We start from the raw sequence: 12,506 nt of genomic DNA, 5'->3' as shown, positions 1-12,506 counted from the left end.
TATTGACTTGTCTTCATTCTTTTTTCAAGGGTATTCCAGGTTACCCTGGTTTGCCAGGTGAACAGGTAGGTAATAACTTCTGAAGCTGTTAGTGAAATAATAATTTATACAAGTATTTGAAATGTTCCTTTTATTTGTTATCAAGTTTTTTAAAAGAGTTACTTGATTAAACTCTAATATTAATATTTTTCTGATCATACTGAAACTGTGTACATTCTTTATCAATTAGGGAAATCCAGGGATTGGAGTGGATGGGCAAAAGGGGGAGCCGGTAAGAAAACAAATAATATTAATTTTATTATTGCTGTAGAGTTAGAAGAATAATAGTCTTATTGAGTTCCCTGGAACCCATTCAATTGTGGCTTTGTGTCCTGCTAATCATGTTAGAACAGAAGAAGTTATTGAATCAATTAACTCTGAGCAGAAGGAATTCCTTCAGTGAGCTGCAATCAGGAATCAAGCACATTCTGAAGATTTTGAAAAGCAACAATCAGTGCTACTTAGCATTTCCATACATTCTGAACTGACACTGCCTAGGTAATCACAACAGTATTTGTGATTACTTAGTGACAGGGGCTGGACCAGATCAGTCCCTGAATCTCATCTCTTGCTAAGTGCAGAACAGATGTCAAGGAAAGGGTATAAGAAGCACATAATAGTAGTTTTTTCCCAGTCTCCACCTATATTAGCATACTCAGGATATATAGAACCAATGTAGAATATTTGATATTTCTTCTATTAATTGGTCCAATGAGTTCTTAGAATTTGTGCAAGTGTCTAACATACACAACTTTCCACAGCAAATCAATAATTTCATTTCACATTCACAAAGTCATGTGCTCAAAGGCTTTGGTCTAGAACATGAGAGACTGTATGTACACATATGAGATTTGACAGTCCTGTAACTACTATCTTCACAGCAGATTTGGAGCAGGAGCCAGGCGTTCTCATTTATTTCCTTAGCAGTAACATCACTTTTAATGACTCAGGAGATTAGACTGACAACCTTATTCATCTGGGCAGATGGTAAAGAGGCTTACAGGTCTCAGTGCAAACCCTTACCTGCAGGTCATTAGTACATTTTCAATGAGTACAGAAATAGGTAGTGCTATGGTACAACAGGAAAACAAGCTGTGTGTCACTGAAATCTCTGCTGTTGCTTTGGCTTCCACAGGGCGACATCGGGCTGCCTGGGCCGCCTGGGTCACCGCTGTTAGTTGGACCTCCTGGAGCTCAGCTGTTCAAAGGACAAAAGGTGTTAATTTGTCATCATATTTAACAGTGCCCAACTTGGCAAGTACAATCCTGTGATGTAATTTTTGCAAGGATGGCATAAGACATACTTCTTTTCTGTAAGAAACCACCAGCTGCAGCAGAATCCTGTGTTCAGCACCCTTCCTACAAGCTTTCAGGAGAGGACAGGACACCTCATGTGTACTTTAGCTCATGCTCTGGAGGGAAGACTGTCTTGATGCAGAAAGGAGATACTGCCCTTACTTTGGTTTTCTTCAGTTTTTGTCATTAGCAAATCGTATTTGAGGCATCTTGGCGAATTTGATTACTGTGCTATCGAATCTCTTTGTGGCTCTTCACTAATACTTTACTTATTTAATGCAATATAAATTTTGCATATCACTGGCAACTGTACTCCAATCTATAGTTTTGAAGTAACCCTAAGTCTTCTAGGGTGCTCTTTTTAATATAAAAATTAAGTGTGATTTTGTTGCCAGTTTTTATTGTAAGTTTTAACAGAGAATCATGGAATTGTTTGGGTTGGAAGAGTCCTTGAAGATCAGCTAGTCCCAATCCTTCTGCCATGGGCAGGGACACCTTCCACTACAGCAGGTTGCTCAAAGCCTCATCCAAACTGGCCTTGAACATTTCCAAGAATGGGGCATCCACAACTTTCCTGAACAACTTGTACTTCTTCAAGATCATACCTACAATAGCTACAGCTGAGTGGCTTGGAACATTAGAATGTTTGTAACCCATGTTCTTTTTAAACAAGAACTGTGTTACAGAGCCCTATACTGTTACAGAGCTTTCTGCATCCTCAAGTCAGATTTCCTCAAATAGACAAATGAAAAAGTGAAGCTGGCATTGCCAGCTTCTTGCAGCCTCAACTCAGGGAACCAGCAGACTTCACGTGTTGGACCCTGGGCTTTGATCATGCAAACAGCTGCTATACAGGTGTATGAGGAGAGGGAAAGGACCAACAGAACCTCCATAAACTCCCCACGTTCCTGGGAAGTGGGACATTTGCTGCTCTACAACACGACACAATCATGGCCATGTAAGCAGTCATTCATACTGGGGCTGTGCTCAAAAGTGTAGATCAGCAAATCAAAAAGTGTATAGCAGCAAATCAAAAAAGGAACTACTGTCATACATGTTTGTAGGAACAAAGCCCTGACTCACAGAACCTTGGAAGTGAAAAGATACTTATATCTCTCTCCAGAGTCATCATGCTGTTTTGACAGTGTTAACAGAAATAAAGATAAGTACATAAATGTTTTTCTTGTTTTTCTTGTGTCGAGAACACCTAAAGAAATATATCCACTCCTTAAAAAAATACCTTTTAACACTTCTAATTCAGAGTAGGACTTTAAAAAAGTTAAGCAGCACATAGGTATACCTGCATATTAATATACACAAAAACTTTCCTTTTATATGTAGGGCCAAAAAGGATTACCTGGGGTAACAGGATACAGAGGGCCACGTGGACCTAAAGTAAGTAATGGGACTTTTTTTTCCCCACAGTGCTAACAAAGTCCTTGTGTTGTTATTGTGTTAAGCTTCTAAAGCACAGCATTTTTTGCTGTGAAATTTAATCACCACCTAAATCAGTGTGAAAGCAAAAATATTTCAAAACTCTTTGGAAAATTTTTCTGAGTCTGTTTTACACATACCTATTGAGTGTTGCCTAGTAGCAAAAAGTCAGTGTTGTTGCCAGTTGGGCTGTTGACATAATGGATTGGAACTGTGAAGAAAATACAAGTAGAGATTATTTTTCCTCAAGAAGAGAAAGGAGACAATCTGAATGTGTTCTTAATGAGGCATGATGTATATTTACCACAGAAGGTTGAGGAAAGACTTTAACTTGACATTGTGGATATCCCCAAGGGTAGAGAAGGCAGAGTCACCTGTTTGGAGAGAAGGGTTGCTTTTTACTTTCTAGTCTACATTTTCTTTTCTTTCTGTCAACATGATCAATTTAACCATTGAGGTGCTAGAAGAGGAAAATCCATAGCAGGAAGCTGCCAGATCTCAGAAAAAAGGACGAAATTGAAGACAAAATAATTACTCTAGTTTATGTTTAAAACTTATTTAGCTATGTAGCAGAAGAGAAGAAACTATTAACACAAACATCACATTTCTTAGTTTTAAGTCTGGCTCTTTTTCAGAAGTTCATTTTCCATCATAAAAAGCCCACTGTTACTTGGCACTGGAAAAGAGAAGAAAGCAAATCTTTTTCTATCAGATTTACATTGAAAAAGATGGGCTTTATATGCATGCTTCAGTACTAGTAGATGACAATACATGCACTTAGTTAGTCATAAGCAGGAACAGAGAAAGCAACTGAAGCAGCTTAAATGATGCCCAAAACTTAAGAAAAAGTATATACAAATTCAACTGCTGAAATAATATGAAGCTTAGAGAAGAGACCAGAGCAGGTTTCTCAAATAATTGGAGCTACTTAGGCACTGTAGGCGATGCTGTGTGAAGTCAGCCCCAGAGACCGAGCCTCACAAGTGAAACAAGATCCATCAACGTAATGCATACATCATTTAATAAAGATGCATAAAAATTAAAATGTAGGCACACTTCACTGAGCATCTTGGTTAAAAAAACTATTTTGACTGCTCTAGGGCATACCTGGGAGAGGAGAAAAGGGTGAAAAAGGCCTTCCTGGATTGCCTGGATTGCGGGTAAGAAAGTTGCACAATAAATTATATCACAAATTCACTATAATTAGGCAGTTTAAGTTTGCAATTTCAAGAAAAACTTCAAGGATTTTTTAAACTAATCTGTCATGCTTCCTGCATAGGAGACTTGCCCTAGTACTTACCCTGTTCTCAGACTTAAACATAATCTCATACAGACTTTACTTGGAAAGAAAGTAAATCTGTACAGTTATCCTCTAAATATTTAGCACAATGCTGCTCTAGAATAGCACAGTACTAACACAGTAATTTTAATGTTCTCTGTACGTGTTGATGGCAGTTTTTTACAGCAACTTTACTTGTGCTGGATTTGCCTAACAGTGCTGAAGTGGAGCAGCATTCTACTATTATGCTTGATGCAGTATGGTTAAAAAAAAAAAGGTGAAAACTTGACTGCCTTGCTTTGGTCTATAGTTCTAATTCTTGTCTATTTCTCACAGAAACTATTTACAAAAGCTTTGCAAAGTTTTTGGAAGATATCTCAAGTAATATTTATCTATGTAACATTAACTATCAGCAGTTATGAATAGGCTTGATTTTAAATAAGTTTTTACTGTTTTAGCTTACAGTCTACTTGCTTTTATTAGGGTCATCCTGGTTCTTATGGACCTGCAGGGTTTCCTGGAATGAAGGTATGAAGGCAGAAAATATAAACAGCTCCCTGAACAGCAGGATCAATGATATTTTGTTTTCTGTGGACATGTGCAGATTTGGAATTTCCACATACTTCACAGCTCAGATTGCATTCCTTCTCTTCTGCTACCTGTTGCCACAGAAGCTTTATGAAATCTGTGTCTTTGAATTTGTCCCATTCTGAAATTTGCTAATGGAATCTGAAGTTGGAAGGAGGAGGAAAAGTCAGTGGGACACACATACAGCATAATAAAAAAGTTATGCAGCATGTTAACTCTTATTTTTTATGGTGACATTGTTTGTGTAATTTTGTGGTGCATGCATGTTTTGTTCATGTTTCTGGCTTGAGAAATTTCAGTGATGCTAAATTTTACTTATGAACTTACAGCATCTTACTGGAATAAAGAACAATAGATGTATGTATATAGATCTACATCTTACCCAGCTCTAGTTAAGGTAGTGATCATGCTGTTCATAAATCACATTAATGTATCAATATTTGCCTCTCGAGCTATGTTCCAGGTGACTGTTTTATCTGCAAAATTATTTTTCACTTTTTTTTCATTACTGCCTACCTAAAGAGTTTGAGTACAGGCTGGACGAGTACATTAGAAAATCATAAAAAGAGAAGAGAGCTGATGTGCAGCTGCTTTCCATGCAGTAGTTTAAGAGAATCATTCAGCAAGCAGCAAACCAATTTCAGCTGTATTAAGCAGACAGTCTATCAGAGTCTGCTGGTATGTATTCCAGCTAATTCTGTGCCCCAACTCCATTGAATCTGCTGAGCACTGTCTGAATAACCTGGCAACACATGCTGTGAATTTTCCAACACAGGAGAGTCTCTGAAACACCACCTCCTGTACAAACAGTGAAGTCTCTTTGCACACAATTATAACATGACAGTGCTGTATGACTGGGTTTTGCTCAATTAATTATGTCTTAACAGATTTATCAGTTTGTATTTATGTGATCCTTTCCAGGGTGAAACAGGATTTGCTGGATTTCCTGGACAACCTGGCTATCCAGGCATACAGGTAAAAAATTACCACACATTCACACTCCACTCCCCTCTGTGCCAGAATTTCTCCCCAAATGTACCCACTTATCAGGCCATTTCCCTTTATACAGTCATAATTTCTGTAAAGGTTTACTGTTTTCATGATAGTTATAGTTATCATCACCATGTTAATAAATAGCAGTCTAAGAAGACATTCCTACCTGGTACAGGTAAGAGTGGGAATTATATTTTACATACCAGAGGAATTGTTAATCCCAAGAGTTACCTGTAAGTATACCAGGATAGCTACCTAATCCATGAATTGTAGTACTCTGCAAGGTTTTCACAGTTGAGCTGCATTCCCCAGGGAGGTATGGGAGGTAAAGGAAGCTGCTATTTAGTTAATAGTATGATCCTGTACATGAGGATGAAAACTGGCCCCAAAGGAGGTGGCAAAATTCCATTCAGATGGGCCTGTTTGTTTGCATGATTTACCAAAATCTCTTGGCATGTGTTCAATCTATTTACTTAAGTAATTGTTCCAAGATGTTTACCAGAATTGCAAGGAAGTGGACTCCTTCACACCAGCTGTGTTTAAACATTTCCTACTTTGGCTCACTTAGATGACACTAACTGCCTTTTGTTTTACAGTACTTGCTGCCTTCCATTAGTGATTACAAGTGTAGGTCACAGCCAGGGCTAAGTAGTAAAACAAAAAAAAAAAAATTAAGTGTTGAAGAGATGCTTAAAACAATTTCATAAGACCCAGGTGTCAGTCTAGTGACACTTCAGGACAAAAGTTTATGGAATTTTCTTCTGCAGGCTACAGAACCAATGAAATTCTGACTACTGGATCATATTGTAATTCTGGGTAACAGCAAAGACTTGTGTGAATGGATATTTCCTTTGGAATCTACAATGCTAAGGCACACTCAAAAGAAAAAAGCAGTTCTGGATGCTACCCTAGAGGGAGCAAAGCAAGAGTGAGTCTATCCAGGGGGGTAGGCCTAAGAGTCCTGGGATAGGATCCAAATTGTCAGCAGTGTATGAATAAAAGGAGGACTGAAATGCTGCAATGCAGAAGGTGGGTGACTGAATCATCAGTAGAGACACCAAGGTTGAAAAAGCTCTTAAAAGTTTTTGTCACAGTACAGAGGACAAAAACATTATTGCAGAAATTGTGATGCTAATGAACTTGGCTTAAATATTCTGGAATTCAAGGAGTGTTTATTTCCCTCTGAAATATTTTTTTTTGAAAACTGCATATAAGCCACTGAATTTTCTTCAAGAGATTTGCACAAAAATCACCTCTGTTATAAACTAAAAATTAAGGTTGGAACACACTCTACATAATCTGTGGTGACACAAAGAAGTGAACTGTGGCTGGTACAAACTTGTCATAGGTAATATACAGCTAAACACACTACAGCTATACACACTAGAAAGCACACAAATATAAAGCAACAGACAGGTTTTCAAAGCATGTTTACAAATAAGTAACAACAAACTCATAAGGTAAATAAGTGAAAGTACAATAAAAACATCTGGCTTAATCACAGACTTACTTTCTAATTTAGGATTGTCTGGAGAGTGCTAGACGAGCTTCTTCAGTCAAGATTTTAATCATGTGGTCATACCTAAGGGGAAAAAATTGCCCACAGATGTTACTTTTCATCCCCTTTGGCTGTTATCAACTTCACAACACAGTGATATCATTTAGATACTAATTAAACTGAAACATTACATATCAGATGTAAACAGAAAATTCATTGCAGTCCAATACTCCCAAAATCTATAAACACATCTTAAGTGTTTTGTTGTTAAAAAGTTTTCACCCTGATGTACATATTGTTTTAATTTGGGGCCTCATTAACCAACTTGAGACAAGTCATGTTACAGACAGAATATTGCATTCCTCAGACTCCATTGATTACCCTACAGCCTGAGTAGCCATCAGTTAGCACTACAAACAGTAAACAAAAGCATGATTAATTGTTGGTAGGTTATGCTAGGGAAATGGCTGAAATCCTGCAGTAATGAACCAGAAAGATTAAATTACAATTGCTAGTGCCCAGAGCAAATGAAATCAAATCAAGTATAGACACAACTTAATAAAAAAAGGATAACTAATGCAGATATGCAGAATCTTGAGTGATTGCACAGATGCTGTAGTTTTGATTGGGAAACCATTGGAGAAATCTGATTATTCCTGAAAGGGGCAGACCTATCCAGACTGCATCAACTGTTCAGCTGGCCTCACCAGCTGTTGCTTATGGTCCACTAAAAATCACATGCACCAAAGGAACAAGAATATGATTAAAACTTATCCTGGGAATAGCCTGTCCTTGTGTATATTTTCTGAAACAAACATGTTCATAGAAAATCCAAGATGCATTCAGATTTAAGGTGTAGAGACTCAGGAAAAAAAAAAAAAAACAAAAAAAAAAAACCAATTGCATTGAAAGTACATTCCATCTTTTAAAAATGCTGACTGTTTCTAAAAACAAAGAGTGGACTTCAAGGAATTGTTGCCATAGCTTTTAATGCCTAAGCCTGGATGCTGGCAACACAATTTTTTTTAAAACTAAACTGTTGGCAAGAAGAGTCTCCTGAAGTTTTTATGGGAAAAGAAAGCAGTATCAGTCAACAAAATTATCTAAAGAGATCTATGCTATTGTGTAGGAGTGTACCACAACTCCTACTGTTGGCTGAGTGAAAACACAGCCAATAGGCAGCTGCCAGCCAGAGAGGGCCATTAGCCCTAACAGCCCAAAACAAGATTTTCAGAGACCACAAATTGAATTTATTACTTGAGATACCAAGGACAGACATGTTTGACATTGACTCATTATTCTTCAGTTCCTTATTGTGTTCTGATTGTGTCATTTTAAAATCAGCATGAAAATTATATAAGACTTGGGCCAAATACATCTATTATACAAATCTTTATTTACCATCATTAAATTAATTTTAAAGTTCAGAATTCTTTCTAAATTTATCAGATGAGGAAAAATGCTAGTTTTTCTTTCCTGCCACACAGAAGGCTCTTCTGTGTCATTAGGAAAGACAAATCCATGTTCCTGTTTAAAAGAACTAAAGATGACACAAGGATATGTTTTCATTCTGCAAGATACAGTCAAAGGAAACAGGCCAGAGATCAAGAGGGCAGCAGTCAGTGACAGAACTGTCTAACTACTGTAGAAACACCACTTAAAAAAAAAAAAAAAAAAAAAAAAAAAAAGCCAAGAACGAGGCATAGAAGGCCTTGTTTTCACTTGTGTAAGAATGGGTATTCAGTTCTCCTTCTCTGTGTCCTAAAAGGCCCTGGAGTCCAGTCTGGGAATGCAGCCTCACCGTGCAGTTCCCACATTGACATTCTTGTTTTCTTAGTTCCCATTTGCTGAAAAAGGAGAGATGATTTCTAATCTACAAAGCAAAAGGTCTAATAGAATTTGCCACATAAAAGGCTTCCCTAAAGTCCACTTCACTTGCAATTCTAAGTAGCAAAATCCAAGTTAATTTAGAAAACCTCCAAGCAGAAGCGATTTTCCTCACCATTACCAAGTACTTTCATGTTTCCCTACTGCAGATGTTTTAAACTTCTTGTAAGAGCTTTGAGTATCTCTTATCATTGATAATAGCTGCTAGACAGTGAAACTGTTTTTCTTCATGCTTATCTGTCATAGAAGTAATTTCCTAATCCTGATATAGAATTTTTGTAAATTTTAGTTACAGATAAGTTGTTAAATCAAAATATCTCAATTAAATGGATACTGATTTACTGTAGTTGAATCATATTTACAATAAATGAATGAAATCAAATACAGCAGTTACATGTTCTGAAGAGTCAAATAGATATGTGTAATGGATATATTACTGCTCAGCCACTGGTATTCTGAATGATAATTATTATTTTAAATCTTTTTGCTTGGTTTTAAGTACTACAAAGCGTCAAAATCAAGTTTCCTAGGCAGTGTGCGTCACATTCTTACATATCTTCCCAATGTTTAAATATTTAGTAACATTCTAGTACACCATATATTTGTATATTGAAAAAATATTGTTGGACTCTTACAGGGGGATCCAGGAGAAAAAGGGCCCCCAGGTCCTCCTGGAGCTGTTGGAACTCCACTGCTTCCTATAAAAGGTTATATCTATTTTTCACTAGCCTTTATGCTCTATAAAGTTCAGGACCTGTTTTGCTAAGGTGTGTGAAAGTGGTCACTAAGGGTGCAGGAGACAGAATCCCAGTGGCCACAGGCTGTGTTTGTGGGTTTGGCCACATTTTTGTGTTTCTCTCACTGATCCTCCTGGAACTATGTTAAACATACAAGTGTCACATTAAATGTTTGTTTGTGTGAAAGATCTTTGTGCATATATTCACAAGTAGATCTGAAGGACTCTCTTGTTCTTGGACCTGAGCATAGATGAAGAATAGGCCTGTGCTGGTTAATGGACAGCAAATAAGAACACCTGCCTTCCCCTTATTATTTAGGATTCCTGTTTTCAGTATTGCCACAACACACAGATTTTAGACTACAATCAAGCTTCCTGTTTGCAAAGGGAAAATCCTGGGACTAGTACCCCCAACAGAATACTTGCCAATTTATTACCTTCCTCCCTAAATCTCAGGCTGGGTTTTAATGTCCCAGCTCCCTTTGTCCCCATCTTATTCAACTAATTGATGAAAAGATGTGTGGAAGTTCTTATTTCATAGCAGGAAGCAGTGGGGAACAGCCAGGCCTGCTGCCTGCAAGGTTGTGCTTTTGCATCTAATACTTGGAGAGTTTATCTTATGAGAACATTTCAACAGACAGCTCATCATAAATTGTATTTCTAGTGCAGTACTAGAAATTTCCTGAGATCACAGAAGTAAGTTACAACAAAACCCCAGTTCAGCAGAACCTCCCCATTAGATAGGGGCCTCAGCATGAAATAAATTAATTTTTTTCCACAGACTTCCATGGTTTCCAGCCCATACAACAAACAACCCCATGCTTAATATCTTGAGTAATATTCAGTCATGTGCATGGTGTGTGAGTAGATCAGAGAAATCTGATTTCTCTGAATCTTCAGAGAAAGAGGCCTTTAGAACAATAGAATAGAACTACTGCCAATATCTTATTTTTCCAGTTTAATGAAGCTGTTTGAATCTGATTCAGGTTTTCTTTATCAGTATGTAATTGCAATTTTAAATTTTGTTATTTGTAGCAATTTTGAAAATATATTTTTAAAAATCTGACTAATTTCAACTAAGGGGATCCTGAAATTACCTCCCTGTGTGTACTAAAACACATAACATGAAATCCATATTTTTTTTAAATGCCACATGTGTTTATCTTGGGCAAACATTTTTCTCTGCTTTTTGTAATACATAGCACAAAGATACTTCTACAAAGTGAGGAAGAGTTAAAAATGTGCTTGTGAAACGGGCTGGAATCCATAGAAAAGTAACCAAATCCTCCCACCTTAAAATTTAATTGTTACACATTTTAAAATGTTTCATAAGTTATTTTACTCTTGTGTAGCTTCCAAATTATAATTTTGGTGGCAGCTTAGTTTAGATTTAAGCTGTCAATTCCATAAGATGTTCAACTCACATGTTTCTGTAATTCTCTGTAGGTCCACGAGGAGATCCTGGATTTCCAGGTCCTGTTGGTGAAATGGGGTCAGTTGGACCAATTGGTCCTTCAGGCCTTCTAGGAAGACCAGGATATGATGGAACAAGTAAGAAAAGTAGAGGATAAATGTTAACTATACACTAGAAGGAAAGAAAGCAGATGAAAGAAAACTGTCCTTTGTTCTTGCTTGATGCAAGTCACCAACAGTAAAGAAAAAGAAACAAAATGATCCAAGCAGAACATTAGGAATGGCTGGAAAAGGAACAGAAGACAAAGGAGAATATTACCATGGTAAACCCATGGTATAACTGTGTCTGGAGTTCTGTGCTTAAAATTTCTGCTCTCCATCTCAAAAAGATACAGAGGGATGTGCTGGGGATGGCTTTGCTCTGTATGAGGAGCTGGAGTAACTGGGATGTCTGGAAAAGAGATAACAGAGAGAAGAGGAAAAGAAACATTTGAAGGTCTACAGCAGGAACCTTTTTTTCCTGTGGATCCTGGAAAAACCTAAGAATTTGGATTCAAGCATTAGTTACATAGATGTTTTTCAGGGCAGTCCTGAATGGTCTGGAGTTTCCTCCTTGATATTTCACATTAATGCTGTATGGGCTGTTTACCTTTCTTTTTTTTCAGGTCTTCCTGGCCTGCCAGGAGTAAGTGGGGCACCAGGACCTCAAGGTTTTCAAGGGGACCCTGGTTTGCCTGGAACAGGTGAATTAATTCCAGGAAGACCAGGATTTCCTGGACCACCAGGCCTACCAGGGCAGCCAGGAAGACAAGGCTTACCTGGACTACCCAGTAGGTTCAATAGCATTTTATTTAACAAGAATAGAATTCTGCAGAATAATAGATCCATTGTTTTTGTTGGTGCTACAAATACAGAGAAGTGAAAAGTGCATTTTGACAACTATTTCAAAGTTTACATGGGATTTTGAAACCATATTTTTCCTATTAGATTTTGATCAGTGAGATTTCAAGATTTTCATAGTTTTCTGGGTGATTTAAACCCACAAAAGTAAGACACATATTAAAATTAAAAAGGTTCATTAGACCAAAGTGTTTTGGTCTAATACACCAGTTTTTAACTGTTCAAATTAAAAATACTGAGGAGGAAGCCCAAATCTATATCCTTTAGAAAAGAAAAAGTTCTAAGTAGAAAAAAATAGTGGCAATGAGAAGCAATGTGTCAACATCAACTCTAGCCATACTGTTTGTTGCAGTATAATCTATAAGAAACAACTTGTAACGCATTTAATAAGATCTAACTTTTCATGTAAAAATAATAAGAGAAGGGAGAGGAGAACACATGAC

General features: G+C 37.2%; 2 protein-coding genes across 35 annotated transcripts in view; one reads left to right on the top strand and one right to left on the bottom strand.

The window, feature by feature from the left end:
- The window catches only part of RHBDD1 (rhomboid domain containing 1), a 98,077-nt gene that overhangs the window by 21,360 nt on the left and 64,211 nt on the right, over nucleotides 1-12,506 (bottom strand). For 29 of the 34 annotated variants that reach the window (XR_014957344.1, XR_014957350.1, XR_014957348.1 and 26 more), the window contains 6 exons: nucleotides 11,483-11,614; nucleotides 11,175-11,226; nucleotides 7,140-7,211; nucleotides 3,074-3,143; nucleotides 2,910-2,980; nucleotides 1,063-1,237 (listed from right to left, as the gene is read on the bottom strand). The gene's annotated coding sequence lies outside the window, so the exon portion shown is untranslated. Of the gene's footprint in view, nucleotides 1-1,062; nucleotides 1,238-2,909; nucleotides 2,981-3,073; nucleotides 3,144-3,876; nucleotides 3,919-7,139; nucleotides 7,212-11,174; nucleotides 11,227-11,482; nucleotides 11,615-12,506 lie in introns of all 34 variants that reach the window. The other 5 variants (XR_014957347.1, XR_014957366.1, XR_014957353.1 and 2 more) reach the window with 5 other exon arrangements.
- The window catches only part of COL4A4 (collagen type IV alpha 4 chain), a 62,261-nt gene that overhangs the window by 19,340 nt on the left and 30,415 nt on the right, over nucleotides 1-12,506 (top strand). Inside the window, exons 10-19 of the mRNA XM_085587692.1 lie at nucleotides 30-65; nucleotides 230-271; nucleotides 1,175-1,255; nucleotides 2,677-2,730; nucleotides 3,870-3,929; nucleotides 4,532-4,576; nucleotides 5,558-5,611; nucleotides 9,652-9,721; nucleotides 11,197-11,301; nucleotides 11,829-11,993. Of these exons, the coding sequence (XP_085443818.1) occupies nucleotides 30-65; nucleotides 230-271; nucleotides 1,175-1,255; nucleotides 2,677-2,730; nucleotides 3,870-3,929; nucleotides 4,532-4,576; nucleotides 5,558-5,611; nucleotides 9,652-9,721; nucleotides 11,197-11,301; nucleotides 11,829-11,993 (712 nt within the window). The remainder of the gene's footprint in view (nucleotides 1-29; nucleotides 66-229; nucleotides 272-1,174; nucleotides 1,256-2,676; nucleotides 2,731-3,869; nucleotides 3,930-4,531; nucleotides 4,577-5,557; nucleotides 5,612-9,651; nucleotides 9,722-11,196; nucleotides 11,302-11,828; nucleotides 11,994-12,506) is intronic.

Source organism: Lonchura striata, chromosome 9 (assembly GCF_050655825.1).
Source record: "Lonchura striata isolate lonStrDom1 chromosome 9, ASM5065582v1, whole genome shotgun sequence".
Classification (NCBI taxonomy): Eukaryota; Metazoa; Chordata; class Aves; order Passeriformes; family Estrildidae; genus Lonchura; species Lonchura striata.
This window is presented reverse-complemented; position numbering and strand designations above follow the sequence as displayed.